General features: G+C 45.1%; 1 protein-coding gene across 1 annotated transcript in view; it reads left to right on the top strand.

Moving 5' to 3' along the window:
• Positions 1-16,924, top strand: part of LOC119434942 (uncharacterized) — a gene marked incomplete at both ends in the record, with an annotated part of 30,541 nt that extends 13,617 nt beyond the window's left edge. The window contains one exon of the mRNA XM_037701945.2: positions 16,815-16,924. Within this exon, the coding sequence (XP_037557873.2) occupies positions 16,815-16,924 (110 nt within the window). The remainder of the gene's footprint in view (positions 1-16,814) is intronic.
• Positions 16,925-20,634: the final 3,710 nt, after the last annotated feature.

Raw genomic sequence — 20,634 nt, forward strand, 5'->3', positions numbered from 1 at the left:
GTTGCCGTACAGAGTAATGTACGGCCACACGGATTTAATGGAGTGTAGGTAATGGTGACGGTGGGCGTGGTGGAGGTTTCATTTTATCACGCTGGGTGTCGCACAACCTTGGTGGTGGCAACTCTTGCGCTGCGCGGACCTTGGTTGTGAACCTGGCCCCTGTTTCGCCTAATGTTTCTTCGCTGCATTGAGGCGAGAGAGGCGTGGACCCGTCCTCATTTTCCTCGTTGCCTCTGCGTGCACAGGCTTCGGCGTGATTGCAATTGTGCGGTGTTGCCATCATAGCGAAGAGCTTGCCATTGTGTGTCGTATACGAACATAGCAAGACAGATGTCTGAAGCGAGCGTAAGCAAACCACGCGAGAAGCAACGCAGCGTTGTTCAGCCTCTCACAATGCACAGGTACACAGAAGGGCCCTGAACAGGCTCGAGTCCGCGGGTGGTCTACAAGCATTCGTTTACATCGCTTTCGTTTAGGCGTGGCATAAACAAAGTTGGTTTCCCTCAAATGCTGTACAACGCCATTGACACGTTTCAAAAGACAATATGTAGCGAGAGCGTATTGGCGAGAAAGCGTAACATTCGATAACGGTAGACGAGGCAAAACGCTGCTCTTACACAAAACTTTATTTGAACTTGTATAGATAGCCAGATAACTGTTGTAAACGCATAACATAAAGCTCGTGATCGATGCCTGGTTCTTCTTCTTTTTAGCTGCCGCAGCCGGAAAACTCACTGAATGAAGCGTGTGATCTGCTGATCGGATCGCATGTTGGTTCATAACAACCTCTTTTCGAGCACTATCAGGGGTTGCCGGGCAGCCGTGTATGTGGATTAAGCAAGCCCACAAGGTGTCTCCACACTGCCCGCGATGGGGGCGACAACTCGTGCCTTCGAAGTCATGAGCGGTGTTGCGATCGGCGACGATGTCCGACGCGATCAGCGGTTACGATGTTCCGACGCCATTATCGCGACACACGTATTCAGGACACGCCAGAATGGGCGTCCTCCTGTCGAGACTGCCGACGTCGGCGGTCTCGCCGACGTCGTTCATGTCCCGCATATCCTCGATACATTTCGAGACGCGGCGGCAAACTTAAATAGCCACCGCCGACGGACAATACCGAGTTGGTTGTGCGCCGTCGGAGTCTTTCGACGCAACAACCGGCAATGACAAACTTAACTAATTAGTCGCGAAACGCAATTAATTAGTCACGGGCTTGTTTTCGTTAATTATTACTTGCTGCTAACTGGGATCAAGTCTCTCGACTGTTCTGAAGCTGATGTGTGGTATAAGTTAAGTTTCACTTTAAGACAATTTACGACTTATGTTTTCCATGGAAAAAAAAATTGTCACTAAACGCAATGTGCGTAAACCATGGGTAACGCTTATTACATCAAAATGATGAAGAATAAATATAAGATGTTCAAGCGTTTTTCGTCTGAAATGAATCCTGTTTACTTCAGTGTATTTAACCCCACAAAGCCCGAACACCATTCCACGTCAAATAAAATTAAATCAACTTGTTCACATTTATTTCTGGCCATGGAGAGTATGCTGGTACGAAGAGTGAAATGAAATCGAGTAAGAATAATTAGTACGTTAATTACTTAATTGCTAATTGAATTTCTGAACTATCCACAACTTCAAACGACCTGGAACATATCAAGAACGCTAGTATAGGCCCTACATTAGGTTTTCAATGCTTTAATCGTAGCTTTTGGGCATGAAATTTAGCGTATCAAAAATATTACTTTGGGCTTTCTAGGGTTAAAGAATAATTTTCTAAAGTAAAATAAATAGTTAAGGTTAAGTGAGCTTGTAATTTATGGCGTACCTGCATTTCACTCTTCACTTGCAGACCAGACAAATTTCATGAGTTTTGGTCACGGTTTTAAGCATGAAATGCTTTTAGCTCCCGTTGTCGGCGACCTTCAAGTGCCCTTGAACCAAAAGCCAGAGCCGTTATCCGGGCACTCAAACGAGAACATCCGGACATTGTTGCGAGAAGAAAATGCAGGTACGTTTAGACGGACAGTGTTGAAGGCTAAAGAGGAGTACGACATCCAGCATTTTGAATTTCTTTCTAAATCAAATAATAAACGCGCACTGTTTAGCTTTCTACGCGCCAAGAAAATGATTCCGCGACCAATAAATGCAGAATCTGCAGTTTTGTCTCCCGAAGAAATAAAGAATTCATTGGAGGTAATCGCTAGAGGGCTAAAACGTAGATTTTCTTCCCAACAACCATTAGCTCCATTGCTGTCACCAACTCAGGGAGATTTCATGGAAATTTCAAACTCTGAATTATCAGATGTCTTACTAAGCTTTCCATCAGCGGCTCCGGGCTCCGATCGAATCACTTCGTCCATATTAAACATTTTACATAAAGAATCACAGGAATATTTATTAGACATCATTGATTATTCCATCAGAAGGGCATGGCTTCCAATGGAGTGGAAAATTGCCAAGGTTATTCCCTTGCTTAAAATCCGGGTGACGGTTATATGTTAGACAATATGAGGCCGCTCGCGTTAACTTCAAATTTCGTAAAATTGATTGAAATAATTATCTATATTTGTGTGATAAATTTTCTTAATGAGCGATCGATCCTGAGTACGAAACAAATTGGTTTCAGTCACAGTGCTCTTTATGACAGGCATATATTGACCTTGAAAGCCATATTCAATTCGCACGGCGCCAAAGGCAGTATGCGGCATCAGTCACTCTAGATATCTGAAAAGCATATGACAGAGTTGAACATCTGATATTGATCAATCAGCTTCAGAACATTAATTTTCCAAAATACCTTCAAGCATGGATTGCACAATTTTTAAGGAACAGATAATTTTATTGCTTCCAAAGCGGCATTTCTTCAGCTAGGTACGCGCCGTCAAAAGGCATTCCACAATGGGCAGTACTTTTTTCAGTCTTAATTACTATTCTAATGAGTTCCATCCCATGTCATGATGACATACATACTTACGTGTACGCTGATGACAGCGCTTTTCTCATCAGCAAATTACATCCAAGAACTTTATAAAACATTACAGACATACTTGTCTGTTATAAAAAGATGGCTTGATGCGATGCATCTCTGTCTCAACGTTAACAAATGCTCAGTGCTCGCGTTTCCATTAAAGGACCCCATATATATTTCTCTTTCTTATCATCTAAATATTATCCCACAAGTAGAGACTGTCAAATATATTGGCTTGATATATGATGGTTCACTGTCTTCGAAGGCACACATTGACTACATTGCAGCAAAAGGTGTTCGTGCGGTTGGCTTGCTGCGAAGGCTGAACAATAGTCGGTCAGGAATGCGAAGAACAACGTTGTTAAAGGGGCCCTGAACCACTCCTCGGGTTTGGTGAAATAACATAGTCCGCGGGTAGCATACGTTGTTGTGAACATCTCAGCGAAGTTCTGCTGTCGTACGCGGTCCGTGGAGCTCGCAAGCGGCGCGCGAAGTTACCTTTCTCTCAAACGCTCTCGTTTTAAAAACACCATGATCCTCGCTCTTTTCTGTGTGCTTTATTTCGTACTAAAGCACACTCCAATACGCGGCTCCTATTGGTCGCTGCGATCGGCTACACCGCGGCCGCCGCGAGGTGCCGCCACGAGTCCACTGGCGAAGCACACTGCGGCTCGCTGAGGACAACCGCATTTGGCTGAGAGAGAGAGAACAACTTTATTTTAAAATAGACCCCAGTCCGGGTCCCGTTTGCCTGACGTTTAGCGCTTCGTAGGCACTAAAATCGGAAGTCCAAAATTTCAACTGCGCGCCACGGTGACGTCTCGGAGGCGGAGCGTCGTGGCCCCGCCCCACTCCGCCGTAGTCTTCGCAGTGCAAGGCATTGAAGAAGGCAGGGGAGCACAATGGCGGCCGTGTTTGATTACCGATACCTCCGCTTCTGCTGAACGCATTGAAGTACTTTTTGCGGCAAAGTGATTCTGAAGTAGCCTATTTTCGCTTCAAATGTCTTTCTCCACTTCGATAAAAAGTGGTTCAGGGCCCCTTTAACAATATGCCGCATGTATGTTCGTCCGGTATGGGAATTTGGGTGTGTGCTGTACTCTGGAGCTCCTGCATATAAACTTCGCCCCCTTGTTCTTCTGGAGAGGCAGGCCTTGCGACAATGTTTAGGGCTACCAAAATTTGTAGCAAATGAAGTTTTACATCTGGAAGCTAGCATCCCTTCTCTTGTTATGAGGTTTCGATTATTAGCTGTATAATCATATTTAAGACTACAGTGAAAGCTCGATGATACGAATCTCACGGGGTCACGAAAAATATTCGTATTAGCCGAAATTCGTATCATCGAAACACAATTAAAACTACAGTCGAATCTCGATAATTCGAACTCGAAGGGGCCCGAAAATTTGTTCGAATTAAAAGGACGTATTTTTGAAGTATTCGTGCACCATAGCACGATGCACGAACGGTGCGAGTCGTGAAATATCGCGGCGCGCAAGCGCATAGCAAGCGCGGGCCACGAAACTGCCCACGCCGGCTAACGGTCGCTTCCCGATAACGGCAGAAAACGAAGCTTCAGGGAGCGGGCGGCGCCGGCACACGGGTGCGCGCCTAGACCGTCGAAGGTGAGGGAGGAGGGCGGCATGGAAGCGGATTTGGCCGCGTCAACTCCGCCGCTTCGGTGGCTCCCCTCGCCCTCTCTCTCAACTCCCTCGTAGCTCTCTCACCTTCGACTCCGTGCGCACATCTCCGTGCGCGCCCGCCGCCGTGCTGGCGCCAGCTTATTTTAGCCGCTCCCTGAAGTTTCGTTTTCTGCCGTTATCGGGAAGCGAGCGTTTGCGGTCGTGAGCAGTTTCGTTTAAAGTCCCAAGATCAAGGGGCTTTAGTTTCGTTGGCCCGACTGCGCCTCCGCCGCTGCTTCCCTCTGCGCTGCTGCCGCAGCGTGCAAGGTCAACATGTGACTAGAAAATACAGGAGAAGGGTTCATTGCCATTTTATCCGCGTGGCTGAGACGTCCGCACTAGTGTGTGCTAGAATACGGTTGTCTAGAACACTCTAGTCGGCACGTACACGCTTGTTCCGGCGCGATGCAGAAACGGCGACCTTGCAATTTGAGAGAGGGGGAAATTTCCGCCGCGGATTCTTTTTTTTTTTCCCCGTTCCTTCGCGCGCGGCATTGAGGGGTCTCTCCTGAGCTTTTCCTCTATGGCGGTGTGGGAGCAATGCCGGTCGGAGGCGCCGCCGCGTACTTTGGCGCGCTGCTAAGAGCATTGTCGGTGCGCGGTATGTTCGAAATAAGCGTGTTCGAATTAACGAGATTCGACTGTAGCTAAACTAATGAGTTAAAGGTGAACTCACTCAGGCACATGTACGTAAAAAGCATTTATTTCTTGAAGTCTCTAATGTCCTTCTATCTCGGTAGACAATCCTATCTCGGTAGACATAGCTCGCCGCGACTAGGTAAAATGGCGCAAACACAAAGAACGCGGCCCGAAGCACAGCAGCCACTCCGTCCGATGGGCGGCCGCCGAAAAGGAGCAAAAGTACAAAAGCGTCACCGCTTCAAACTCTTCGCGCCCAGTCGCGGAGTCCGCGCTGTCCGGCGCCGCGTCCGCGCCTCCGCACCAAAAGATAACGGGAGAAAGCGCGTGACTGCACGCTGTTCTCTTTCGCGGCCGTCAGTGGGGCGGCGTTTATTCGTATCAACCGACGCAGGCCGAAAATCGATTCGTAACAACCGTTCTCTAGCACGTTGCAAAGTAATAGGGCTCGGCCAGGACCACAGAAAAATTCGTATCATCCGGAAATTCGTATTAGCCGTGATCGTATCATCGAGCTTTTACTGTATATGAATCCCCTATAAGGCGGTCACAAACAGTTTTATCTCGCAGCCGGACTTGTTTTTCGGTTTGTACTGGCCTCGATTCCACACACCACAAATTATTTTTATTCAAACCCTCCTAGATCAATTAAACGTCCCAATTCGGGAGGTGAGTCCTGTTTGTTGCAACACCAATTCCATTAAAATTCAGTACGATTATATTTTCCCTAAAAATGCAAAGGCACTATCTTACCGCATGCTAAGCTATATCTTAAATGATTACTTTTTGCACAGTTATTGCCACTGACGCTTCCCAAAATGAAGAAAAGTGTGGAATTTCTGTTCTTGATTGGTCGTTCTCTCCTCGCCTCCCAGACTTCGTACCAATCTTTCTAGCAGAATTTTTAGCTGTAGTTCTAGCCCTTCGTAAACTAAATACATCATCACGTTCCACAGTGGTCATGACGGATTCTTTATCTATGTGCTCCTCCCTCACAGCTTCCGATAATTCCACGGTTTTGCGAGCTTTCAGATCGTTAGTGCCCCCCTCACTTTGCTTTGATTAGATTGGTGTGGGTACCAGGGCATCAGAGCCTATTTCTAAACGAAATGTCAGATTCGTTGGCTAAAGCGTCCCTAAATGGCCCGGTCATTCAAATCCTACCGGCTTCAGCTTTCATCATAAGGGCTAGATTTCGGATACAAATGATGCTACGTGAATTTCACGCGCTTTCTTTAACAAACTCCTCAGATTTTCAGCACTTCTCGCATTATTGGAACGGTAAACTCTGTCATACACGATCACTTGAAGTCGCAATCACTAGACTACACTGCCGAATTACATTTTCTAAATTTCTACCTACACAGAGCTGGTCTGGTTCCCTCACCAAACGGCCCCTATTGCGGGCAACACGAAACTTTAGACAATTTTCTCATTGTCTGTCAAAGATACGCTGAATTGCGAAAAAGAAGCTTAGAAACACCATTCCGACTTCATCAAAATTTACCATCTTTGGGGGCCTCGACCCTTGGGCACAGCGACAGGAAGGTTGGCGATGCCATCCAGGATTTCATTGAGGCTCAGAAATATTTATACTACAAAATCAGAGCTTCAGGTTATATCCGTTATATTTTTTATTAATTCGATGTTTAGCTGTTAATTTCTTTAGTTTTCGTTTATTCCTTTATTCTATTAAAATCATGAGATATAATCTACCTATTAATTATCATACGTACCTCATGTTATAATTCTCCTTTCTTATTGTTATATGGAACTACCCGATTCTTGGCCAATCCCCCAGGGTGGGGATGTGCCACTACCATCTAGGCTCTACCTCTACATTTACATGTTGCGTGAGCGTTTGCATATAGCTAAGACACGATGCCGGGTCGGTGTAGTAAGTGAATTACTACGAGTCGTCATCGATTTCCCTTCGACGACTCGGTCTTCTCTGAAGGACGTTGAAGGTCGACATAACGATGACAAGGCTTTAGCCTTAATAACATGCAAGGTGCATGTGCCATGCGCCAGACACGCTACCGAAGCGAGCGAGGCCGGCTGTGCGTGTGAGCGTTCGCATGTTCGGCGTCTAGTCTGTCTCTTTATGCCGAGCGTAACCTGTCTGTCGTAGCCAGAAAACTGTGGGCCGATTCTAGAGGTAAAGGGTCCAATAGGGATGGTAATATCGATGAACGATTAATCGACTAAAAGTACGCCGCAAAACGATTCATCGTCATCGATGTGTACCTTTAATTTAATCGGTTTAATCGATTAAAGCAGTTCGATTAATCGTTTTCCAGACAGTGACTAAAGTGGCATGAAAATTTTGAAGTCGTACTGTAGAATGCGGAGTACGAGCAACGACCGCGCGGCTGCGAAGACCGAGAGCGACTGTCGACTGTTTTCCCGAGTCATGTCGAGCTGGCCAAGCGCTTCCCCGCTTTACGCGCACGTCACACAGGCTGCCTGGGGCCCGGAGAGAGGCCGCCCCCGTGGAGGAAGAAATAAACTAGGCGAGAGCATTACGTGAGGCAGCTAGTCTTGGCAAGCGAACTCACCCTCAAGCGATTTCCTTCGCTTTTTACTTCGCAGTAGGGTCAACACGTGACCCTGAGTGACAACGTATTGGCCGATAATGTTTGGTTCGCAGCAGTTTCAAATCAGTGCGCACCCGTTCAGCTGCGCTGCTGCCCTGCACCCGGCAGCATTAAACCTACCGTGCGCTCTGATGTGGCGATCACGTGTTGCGCCATTACTTCTTGATGTCAGTCGTGTTGCGATGTTCTCTTCTAATTATTCCTTCCTCCATGCCCACCCTCCTCAGTAAGCGCCATTTTTAACATACAGGGTGTTCATTTTCAAGTTTTACGGAATTTTTAGAAATCGCCTGTGGCAGGTAGCATAATTTTATCATTGAGCTGGGTTATTCGATGAGGCGCAAATTCGCACGAGAAATCGAAACACATATTCAACTAATTAGCAAAAAATCACTGATTAACTTCTTAGTTAATTACTTTACGACACATATAACAATTTACTAATTGTAGCCGGTGATCTTGTCAGGCGTATCCACTTGCAATGAATTTCCAGAATGACACCAGTTTGGAGATATGCGCCATCATACTCGCCGTAAAAATGCACTGTTGTTCCACTTAATTTTTTACGAAAATGCATTGAAGGACAAAAGTAACTGTAACGTCCATGTATTTCGTCCCACACTTTGAGAAATAGTATCTCAAAACTGGTGTCATCCTGGAAATTCATTTCAAGTAGATGCGTCTTGCAAACTCACCGGCTACAATTCGTAAATTGCGATATGTGTCATAAAGTAATTAACCAAGAAGTTCATTAGTCAATTTTTGTTAATTGGTTGAATATGTCTTTCGATTGCTCGTGCTACTAATGTCCACCGCTCAACGATAAGAATTATGCTACCTGCCACAGGCGATTTTTAAAAATTCTGTAGTAGTTGTCACGTAGTAGTTACGATGAAGAAAACAGTCGCAAAACTGTGAATGACGAAACGGACTTTTTATTAAGCGAGCCTGTGCCCACAAAAGCAAGTTTCACTCGAAGCACAACGATAGCAGCGAACACAATCGGCGATCGTCGAAATCTGATCAGGGGCGAAGCGCGTCGGCTTTTATACATGAGTCATCGAAGGTTCCAGAGTAATCTCTGGTACCCGCATGTCTTCCAGAAGGTACTAGACAATTGGCGTCGCTCATACAATCAGATTACATAAGCGTCGGTGACAACTGACAACGGATAGAAGCATCGATAACGTTCGAGAAAATTCCGATACATGCAGGCGCTTCCTGCGCCCAGCGATGACGTTTAAGGTGGCGGTCCGGCAGCACCAGCCCCCCGTTTTGAGTACCCTTGGAGCAACCGCGGTGGCTCTTCTACTTAGGATATAAAGTTGTGGTATGTACCATAAAAAAGCTTAATTCTTGTATATTCTAACTGTAGATAATATTAAGAAATTGATTAATGTGATTTAGAAATAAATGTTCAAGAACAAGCATGAGATGCATGGTTTTTGCGAACTGTGTCTCAGTTGTGACCATATTTAGAAGAAATTACCGCATTTACTGCATTGCGGCTTGCTCTGTAGCTTTAGGACATATTTATTTCCTAGACGCTGCAAAAAAATGTTAAATTTTTACTTTGTGGATAATTTGCTTTTGAAGTTTGCCAAAATATCGCAACTTCTGTTGTAAACAGCCCGGCAACTACACGCTCAAGGAAGCTAAATTTTGGACAAATTAGAGATCAAGCAATTTCCAATTGGGATGCAAAATTTCATTTATGTACCTTCCTTGGCTTTCCTAATAATGCGACCGAAATTAAGCAATATTTAGAATTCTAGTCCTACTTTTGCCCATTTTTGCGGGAAGGTACTAAAGCTACGAAGGTGCGGTGTAAAACTAATAAAGGTACATGAATGAAATTTAGCGTCCTACATGGACATTCCTTGAACTCTAATTGTCCAAAATTAAGCTTTCTAGAGCATGTAGTGGCTGGGCTGTTTACAGCTTGTTACCTGTGCTAAAACTAAAAAATCATCTGTCCATTTTGTCAAAGATTATTCTCGCGCGAACGACGCATGCGTGATTGATAACTTGGAAAATTGTCTAACTGATTTTGACGAAAAAAAATGTTAACTTACTTTGGACCCGCTTTAAGGACATGTGTCATTTTTGCCTTGATAAATTCATACCAAATAAAAAAAAACAAGTTCACAAGCAAACGCCATGGATAAATCGCAACATCATTCATATGAAACGTAAAATTAAGAGATTAAAAAAGGCCCATGCGCAGCCAAACTTAGTATCTGAAGTGCAAGACACGCTTGCACTTGCCGTGCGTAGCTCAAAGGATTATTATTTTAACTCATCTCTTGCCTAATTTTATTACAAACGATCCAAGTAAATTTTGGAATTACATTGCCGAGAAGAAGAAACCAATATCCCAAATGACAATAAATGGACAGATGGTTACGGAGAATGTAGAACTTGCTCATCACTTTAATATGTTTTTCCACAGTGTCTTCTCGAATCCCAGTGATTCTTCACGTAACTGCCCAGTGTACCAACCGTTTGATGTGAATTTTATATCGTATGCTGGTGTACTCTCTATGGTGTTGAACCTAAAACCGAAATGTTCATGTGGGCCTGACATTATCCCTAACTTGTTTCTCCGTAGATACGCTGTAACCTTATCAAAGTTTCTTGTTATAATATTCCATGCTTCATTATTGTCGTCTGAATTACCGAGTGATTGGAGAACAGCCCGAATAGCACCAATTTATAAAAAGGGAGACCGTCTACTTGTAGAAAATTACCGTCCTATTTCTTTAACGTCATCATGCTGCAAACTCGTCGAACATATAGCAAAAAGCATAACCAAATATTTAGAAAAACATTCAATTTTAACTAACTTTCAGCACGGGTTCAGAAGAGGGTATTCGACTGTCACACAGCTGGTCACTGTAGTTCATTCCTTTGCATCAACCCTTGATAAAAACGGACAAATTGACATAATTTTCCTTGACTTCCGTAAGGCATTCGATGCGGTCCCTCATGATAAATTAATTCTAAAACTTGAAAATGCAGGAATCCCTCAGTTGTTTATCTCTTGGGTTTCTGCTTATTTGTCTAACCGGAAACAATTCGTTGAGATAAATGGCGAAAAATCGGGCTGGCTTCCGGTCAGATCGGGTGTTCCCCAGGGCAGTGTACTCCGTCCTCTTCTTTTTATTCTATATATTAATGATATTGTAAACACGGTTGAAGGTGGTGTACAAATTCGATTATTTGCCGATGATTGTGTGCTCTTTAAAGATATTGTTTCTTTCCATGATCAAACTAGTTTATGCTGTAGTTTAAATAATATTCTTGCATGGTGCAGGTGCTGGGGAATGACACTAAACACAGATAAAAGCGTACTACTTCGAATGACACATAAGAAATCACCCTTGCTTTATACATATAAGTTAGGTCCATCACCTCTTCATGAAGTCACTAGCTATAAGTACCTAGGAGTGACCCTTAACAATATACTATCGTGGAATTATCACATAACTAACACTTGCGCTTCAGCCTTCCGAAAACTATGCCTGTTGAGACACAAACTTAAGAAAGCCCCGTCTAACGTTAAAATGCTATGCTACATCTCCCTAATTAGACCTAAGCTGGAATATGCCTGCATAGTTTGGGATCCGTACACAAAAACTAATATCAATAGTCTTGAGAGAATTCAGAGAAAAGCGGTCAGATTTATATTTAACAAGTTTTCCAGATGTGATTCCCCCACCGAACTTATGAAAATTAACAACATTGAACCACTCGAGCTTAGAAGAAAGGAACAGAGACTTGAATTCCTTAAACTACTTCACACCAACAATTTACCCCTTGCCCCATCTGAACATTTATCGCAGTTATCAACCAGAACTACACGCCACCGCAGACATGATGCATTAACCCCTTACTTTGCAAGAACAAACACATATAAGTTTTCTTTTTTTCCTCGAACTGTAACCGAATGGAATTGTATAATTGAACCCACTTCCTAATTTTGTAATTTTATGGTTCTGTTTGTTTTGTCTATCTGATTTTCTTTGTATGTACCATATGTCGCCCTCCCTGCTTGGACCACGTGTCCGCAGTATTTAATAAATAAAATAAAATAAATAAATAACAGAAGTTGCGATATTTGGCAATCTTCAAAAGCAAATTATCCGAAAAGTAAAAATTCAACATTATTTTGCTGCGTCTAGGAAATAGATAAATATGTCCTAAAGCTACAGAGCAAGCCGCAATGCAGTAAATGCGGTAGTTTCTTCTAAATATGGTCACAACTGAGACACATTTCGCAAAAACCATGTATATCATGCTTGATCTTGAACATTTATTTCTAAATCACATTATTCAATTTGTTTATAATATAATTAGTTGGAATCTACAAGAATTAGGCTTTTTTATGGCATATACGACAACTTTATATCCTAAGTAGAAGAGCCACCACGGTTGCTCCAAAAGTACTCGAAACGGGGGGCTGGTGGCGCCGGACCGCCACCTTAACATTTGTTAGCCGGTGAAAAGCGGTCACCGGGGAAAGATAAACAAGTACACGTGTCAATATGAACACTCTGTATATTGCTTATTCCTTCACTAGTCACTAGTGGCAATTATAGTTGACCTCTAACAAATTAAACATTACTCTTTATCAAAATTTATACGCTTGTATGTCTTATCCTGGTTCCACCTTTCAAGCGTTAATATAGGTACTTACGTGAATAGATAACTGTGTTTCAGCCTTTTTAAAGCGCCCGAAAAAAAAGTCGATTAATCGATTAATCGACGAAAAACCCCGCATCGAAATCGATTAATCGATGATACGCTAAATCGATGAACGATTAATCGTTAATCGATTAAAACATTTAATCGACCATCCCTAGGGTCCAAGCGCAGTGACACATACCTCAGTGAACTAGCGAAGCTGAGCCTGGCTAAGTCTAGCTAAGCATGGTTGGGACTACTTAAGCTTAGTCAGCCATCAATAGCCAATCAATAGCTACTCAATAATAGATCAATAATCAATAAATTTCGGAAAATTCTGGGGATTACTTGGTAGTGCTTAGCCTAGACCAAATACGTGGCCAATACCTTGCGATAACCAATCGATAGCTAATCAGTAATCGATCAATAATCAATAAATTCCGGGAAATGCTGGGGATGACTTGGTAGTGCTTAGCCTAGCCCAAATGTGTGGCCAATACCTTGCGATAGCCAATTGATAGCTAATCAATAGCTAATCGATAATCGATCAACAATCAATAAATTCTGGAAAATGCTGGGGATGACTTGGTAGTGCTTCGCCTAGCCCAAAAGCCAGGACTAGTTAGGTGCCCATCAGCTCCGCTCTCTCTTTAACATTGCGCATCCAGTGTAAGCTACGCTTTTTTTTTTTTGTATGTAACCTGAGCCCCTATTCTCGACACGCATGGCGGCTGCACGGCCGCCATTATCCGCTATGTTGACTATTTGATTGGCTGTCGAGAGGTCACGTGCTTTGAAATTTGTGCAGGGAAAGGGAAGTTTTGCAAAATGCAATTTTGCGTTTTCATCAAAATAACGAAACGTGACGTGGAGCTGCAAATTTTATCGACTAATAGATTTTTTCTGGTCCTTGGCACTTATATTGCGACTTTAGCGCTTTAAAAAGAAAGTGGACGGTAGCGTGCAGAAGCCCGTGCAATGCATCTGCAATTTCGCGAATATGTGGTGGCGTTCCAAGATAGCCACCATGTCAGCTTGTTGATTGGCTGAAGGAATATGGCGTGAGGATCGTCACAGGAAGAGCTGTTTCGTAAACGGCAATTTGACGTTGCGTGACATTGCACTGGGCTGCCGTTGCAGAGATTTTTCGCCATAATTTGTGGTGCGACGTGCCGCGCGAGTTATGCTAATGTGTGGCCATAAGCAATGGCGTGCGTACCGCCGCAATTTCCCCGTCGTTTGTGCCCGTGAAAATCTTTTTTTCATAACGCGTGCTCATAGCATTTGCATCGCTCTCGCGAGGTGCTGGCATTTATGTTTTGGACCATCATTTTTATTAAAAACTCGTTTATTTGAAGTAATATTGGCTGAACATAGCAAACTTTCTGTGACTTTTTGCACTTTTCACTGCTGCGTTTGCATCCTAATCAAGACTAATGACTTTTCGCGTCATCAGAGGCTTTGGAAACGGCGGCTTTTTAATTTATGAAACGAAATGTACGCAAGGTGGCGCCTTGAAGTTTCCTCTCGCGGTGCGAGTACAGTGCCTATAATATACTTATTCTAGGCACTGTAGTGCGAGTAAACAGCGAAGTGAACGAGAGATGGCAGTGGCGGCGCTTGCGCCGCGGTAGCAGATACCTTTGGCGCGCGCAACGCTATCGGTGATATTCGGCATGGAGAAAGGAAAAAGATGGGAGGGATCCTACCGCAATGCCATTGAAGCCGAGTGTGGTGGCCCAACACGCGCTGAAAACGTCAGAGCGCGCGGTAGGTTTTAGTACTCCCGGTTGATTTTTTTTCCCGATACCCATTCAAAACCATTTGAAAGTCGTCAAATAAACAAAAACAAAACCAAGGAAAAAAACAAGAAAAAACATCTTTTTCCTTGCTTCATGTGAGCAGCTGCCAGCCGAGCGCGCACCGAATAAAAACTACCGGTAACCGAACGTCTTGTCAAATCTCGATTCTCCGTGATCTCAGCGATAGAGGTCACGCGTGGCCCACTGCTGGCTTCACGGAGTGTTCGCCTGCCAAGGCTGGCTGCGTGACGTAATAATCCCTTCTATATTTTTCCTTCCTCCAAGATTTTCGGTCGCTTCTCAGCCAGACGAGTCGGACTGTCGAGTCAGTTCACGAGATAGCGATAACGCGGCCTAGAGTGTGCGCGCTAATCACCAGGTTGCGTATGTTGTCTCAAGGCAGAAAACAAGCGCGTGGGCGCCAATATACGACGACTCATTCCGTGTCCTGTGGCACACGCATCATACCCAAAGAAGCAGACGATGGTTTGAACGCAGCAGACGACGGAAGCGAGAAGCGTTTTCGACGGAATAATCGTACGTTTTGAGCCAGCTGCTTTATTTTCACTGAGGAGAAAAACTGTTTTGATTTAGCAGTAACGTTAGGTTCAGTGCCTTCATTTTAGTTTCTTAGGCAAAACGTCAAATTTGCGTCACGTTACGAAAGTAAATTGGGGCTATCAGCGCCATTTTGTAAGCGTCACACCTACGCCACGCCTCGAAGAAAATGGCGGAATGTCAAGAATAGGGGCACTATAGTTTGTTGGGCTCCCGACGTATTCTTGCGTTCCTTCTGCACTTCGACACGGCACCACTGCACTACGGCAAGGTGAGAAATATTGTTTGACTGTCTGCGACGTATTTAGGCTTATCGCACGGAACTGAGACTTGTGGCGCACTTAGTGAAAAACAGCTCGGCCGTCCTGGCACAGTTAATTTGAGTTAATGAATTGTGTTGGGTTATGTTTCCGACGATTTCTATGGACCCTAACATTATTGTAACTTATTTCGGTACTTTTGAGGCACGCTGGCCGCGTAGGGCGCTGTGCCGCGCAGTTAGCGAGAATCAGCTCGGCCGCGGTGACAAGGTTTGGCGTGTACTGGGCCGATATTTTGTAGCGATGCCTTTAAAGTAATAATGCCTTTTCGCGCTTATCGCGCTTTGTCAGTGATCAGAGCGACGGTCTGCTCGCGTTATCAGCGGGATCAGCCGGCCGTGAGCGGTGTATGATAAGACTAGTGTAATATAAGTCATAAGAAAGGCATCGCTACAAAATCGCGGCCCTGATTCTTATTAGTGGGACAAGTTTGTGACGCTTTTGATGGCCCCGCAACAACATATATATACCCTCTTTCGGTACTCACGCGCTTGTCGAAAACGCGACGAGCGATTGCCAAAAGTTATAACACGGGAGCGTGTTGCTTGCGTCGGCAGAACGCGAAAAAGATAACGCCGAGGAACTCGAAAGACCAGGAACTTGTATCTCGAGAATTCCATCTTCTGAACGACTGAAAACAGGCTTTGCACCCACGCCTTTGTCTTAAGTGCGAGTAGAAGGCATTCTGCGAGCGTCTATATAGCATGGTCTGGCTGGGAGTCTCTGTTGTGGCCATCTCTGTGTACGTAGCGTACCATCGCGTCGGCTGTCGCCAAGTGGTTTTGGAAACGCGCAGTCGCCCGTGTATTTGTGCTAATAAAGCGCAGGAAATAATGCCCGAAAAAGGGGGAATGCTTGGAAATGAAATGTTTTTCTGCATATTTTCTGGTATTGTTTAGGGTGAGTCGGGTATTTTCTACGCCATGTATGTAAACGCGAATTGCTTTTGTTTGTAATGTTGCCCACTTTCGCTCGTTTCGCCTCTACACGCAACATTCCTATGTCTAAATACCAAAATGACACATGCTTGTAATTTACTTTTTTCAGCTGATGCCGTCCGGTGGAGCTTTGTACGGGAACTACTACTGCTTACCTGTTGCCACAACGTTGGATGAATTCACAAAAAGCCCGGAACGAGCATTTATATATTACAAAATAAACATTTCCTCATTTCACAAGGCGTCTTGCGTCTACTTTGTGAAATTGCATATGGCACAGATTCTTTCAAGGTTTGTAAAGATCGTTCGCAATCATTTTTACCAAGTAATAAAACAATTCCGCACCAAGACGGCGGCGCGGTTGAGCAATAGAAGAAAAATACGCGCGCCGATCGACGCAGCCGGCGAAACGCCAGCCAGCTAGCGTTCAAAGCGCGCACGCCCAGAACCGAAACCGGAAGTGTGGTCCAGGTGTTAATGCCGACGGCTTGGTGCGCTGCAGTCAATTCGACCGCTGGGCTATGTAGGAGTGTCCGCTCTTGTTGAATCTCTGTGCTGGTAACTTCTAGTTGTGTGCACCGTGACAAACTTTTCCCGGTTGCTCTGACGCAGGTGTCACAGTAAACTGCTGTCACCCTGGCTTCGTGCGCTCGGAAATCGCTGTTCGCAGCAGCGATATCCAGACGTGGCTTTTCAACTGGCTGCTAAACTTCTACGGTAAGGTGAGTGCCTCCTGATTGTTTTTCGTGGGACAAAGGTTCCCGATGGTGTGTGCCTCCTGCTATGCATGGTGCTTTTTACCCATACCGAGTCCAAGGGGGCAACTGATGACGTCGCTAGGGAAATGGCTATGTCAAGAGAAATGAGACACGGCTATTGGTTGATAGACTATTACGTTTTATCACTGACGTGTCGACACGCATCGTCATAGACTATACGTCTGGGCAGCAGCGTTCATCGCTCCGGCGCATTGTTTTTTTTTTTTTCTCTCTCTTTGGGTGCCACGTGTGGCAAGAGTAGTTCAAGGGCGCGTTACAGGTCCCCGAGCCTACAGGGGTATGTGCCATTGAGCTTGGACCCTTTCTGCTCTATCACCAGGATCGGCCCACTTTTTGTAAGTGTTGTTCTACGTGTCGTTTTGTATGCGGACGCGAACCTCCAGAACCTATCCATATGCAGCTTCGCTGTAATATATATCGCAGAATAGATCCGTAAAGATCGAAATAAGCTGCTTGACGAAAGCCTTGCGCATCTCTAAGTGGCACCGCAGTGGTCACGAGTATAGGAGCTACGCCCATTCCGATCGTGCAGCCTTGTTACTTTCTCAGCACACCGCAAGTATATGGCCCTGTCGACAGCGATTCCTTTGGGTGTGAAAACATTTTACGCGGAAATCTTGTTGCTATCCCGATTTCCCCCGTCTTTGTACAAGACTCCTGCAATAGCGTCGAAACTATACTGTATTTGTATGATATGACCACCGAAATCACGACGACAACGCCGGTGGCATGACTGCGGTCACGGCGTTGCGGAGCGCACGGACGGAGAGAACTCCGTTTCGAGGTCTTAACTGTGGTTCAAGTAAAATTTGCGACCTAACTTAAGGTTTAGTAAGTAATCTTCCTTTTCATATTTGCGTTACGAGGTGAAAGATAACTAGTACAGGCTCGTAAATATTCGGTATTAATGCTCAGTGCCGACCTGCCTCCTTTCACCCACAAAAACTTCACGCAGACAAGAGCCGATATTTTTCAGCTGCTTGTGAAAATATGTTGGCACTTACAAGCTGCGCCATCTACTGCTCTTTTTGTTTGACATAAGAATTGTGCACAAAACCTTGCAAATGCCAAGATAGGGGAGGGGGGGGGGGGGGTGCTACAGCGACATCTGAAGTAAACCAAAGACTTCTAGGAACACGCAAACAAGCTCCCTCATTAGCACCACATCCTAACCACCGTGCTCATAAACACATAAAACAAGTTCCTCGTGTGTGCCGCACCGTAAACAAATTGCTCAGTTGCGCTCGAACTGACGCGTTGAACTCTCTCTGCAAGCGTATCAGTATGAACAATCATTTCGGCGCAGTTTGCATCAAACAAATGTTAGAAAGTATACATGATGTATATACGAACACAGGATATGATGAAATTCGATGGAATACCATCCGGTCAAAGAAAATCATTGTTAGGAAAGGCAAAGGCGTCTTATCACAGTCGAAACGTCTGATTTTGAGATTCTCATGGATCCCTTATGCTCCATGGGAAGCCGGCTACGCAGAAGGTTCTTGAGTGTACTCGTATATGGTCTCGAGTGCACGATGCAAACTTCGGGAGTATGCGTGATTCAGAAGATGCATTGATTGCTCTACTTGTGATTTGCATGAATACCCGCCGCGATGGCTTATCGGCTATGGTGTTACTCTGCTAAGCACGGGATCAAATCCCGGCTGCCTTTCGATGCAAAAACACCCGTGTCCCGCGCAACGGAGGCGCGTTAAAGATCCCCACGATGTCAAAATTAATCCGAAGTCCCCCACTACGGCGTGCCTCATAATCATATCGTAGTTTTGGCACGTAAAGCCCTAGCAAAAAATTTTGTTAATTAATAAAAAAAATTATAAATATTGTTCAAAATCCAGCGCACCTTGCTGGAACCTACATACAGCGGAGCGTTATTTAAATGCATAACGAGCGCTGAGACCTGTGTTTGTTTTTGTGTTTTTGCAATGTCAGTGCAAGGTCACACCGAGTGCCTTATTCATGTCTTTCGAGAACCCAGTGCAATGACTCGTAACCGAAAAACACCGGTGTCTATTTATCGTTTATTCACAAGCTTTAGTTATGGCCACTGCCGTGTTATCGTGCTGAAGTAGTGGTGGTGGCGAAAACTTATTTATTGGCACTAAAATTGCTGCGGGGAAACTCCGGGTGGTCGGCGGTTCTTGGCTTGCGGTAGTAGTGTCTTCACGTTGTTCCTCGTCAAGCGCCAATGTTCTGCTACGCTTGGATTGGAGCATGTTGAGCATGCTTAGCAGCATATCGAAGTCGTTCGGCGCGACGCTTCTTTTGCGACCATTTCTCTTGCACTGTCAGGTTCCGTTTAGTTCCGTTTGTGTCCTATCTACACGAATTCACCCTATATTTCACTCAGCTTTATAAGGGTACAAAGAGGCATAGTCGATGGTATGTAAACCAAACTACCAATCCCTATGCCAGGCACGCCAGCGTGGTCGTCTCTAATTCGTGCTTCACTTTGCTTTACGATAGCAAGCTCGAGGCGCATTCACAGAATCGGTGCCGCCGCTGTTGTCGCCCGCGCGCGGCGGATTCCTCCAGAGACGCGGACTGGCTGTGAAAAGGACGAAGCAGCATTGATGCACCGACAACGCTCAATCAGCTCGGTGGCGTGCCACATGGGCAGTGTTCTGGCATCAGCGGTTTGCGCACGCACACCTGCTGAGCTGCAGTGTGCATGCCATGGTTTGTGCAATATGCATCAAACTAACCTTATCAATGACCGTCACTCTCGTCTCGTTCACCTTGGAGGCGTCATCCCGCCAGCGTTGTGAGACGCCTGGTAGCTGCCGGCCGCGGTTCCTTCTGCCCGGCACGAGCTGCCTCCTGTCGTCCCCAAGTATGGTCGGAATGTTCAAGCGCAATGCGTTCAATGCTTCGAACAGAACTGCCACTTTTTTTTTTCTCATTACTGCACCTCTGTGGGAAAGCTTGGTCATCATCATCATCAGCCTATATTTATGCCCGCTGCAGGACGAAGGCTGTGATCTCCAATTCTTGCGCTAGCTGATTCCAGCTTGCGCTTTCAAATTTCGTAACTTCAGCACCCCACCTAGTTTTCTGCCCTTCTCTTGGCATCCACTCTGTAACTCTAATGGTCCACCGGTTATCCATCCTACGCATTGCATGGCCTGCCCAGCTCCATTTTTTACTCTTAATGTCAACTAGAATATCCCCGTCTGTTCTCTCGCTTGGTACACCACCCAAAATGGGCGCGACGTAGCGCTGCGTCGTTTGGATGATAATAATGAGTTAAGGAAATCTGGTCCGCTGGTATTAGTAGATGTGAATGCGCACCTGGAAGATTTAGACGGATATACTGATTACAACAGTTCTCTAGTGCTGGATCTCTGCTATGAACATAGCCTTACAGTAGTAAACAGCGAGTGTCATGGACAGGTAACTTGGCAATGCGGGAATAGGCCGTCAAGCGTCGACTACGCCTTAGTCTTAGAAATGGTCTGCGAACGACTAGACCAAAGGACGATAGATGAACATGGAAAAAATAACCTCGGCAGCGATCATAAAAGTATAATAAAATCTGGAAGAGATAGCCACGCAAGACAGCAACCAATAGTAGCAGAATGCTAAAGAATCAATTAATGCCATTCTTATTAGAAAGGCTGGCGCTTTGGCAT

Source organism: Dermacentor silvarum, unplaced genomic scaffold, assembly GCF_013339745.2.
Source record: "Dermacentor silvarum isolate Dsil-2018 unplaced genomic scaffold, BIME_Dsil_1.4 Seq332, whole genome shotgun sequence".
Lineage (NCBI taxonomy): Eukaryota > Metazoa > Arthropoda > Arachnida > Ixodida > Ixodidae > Dermacentor > Dermacentor silvarum.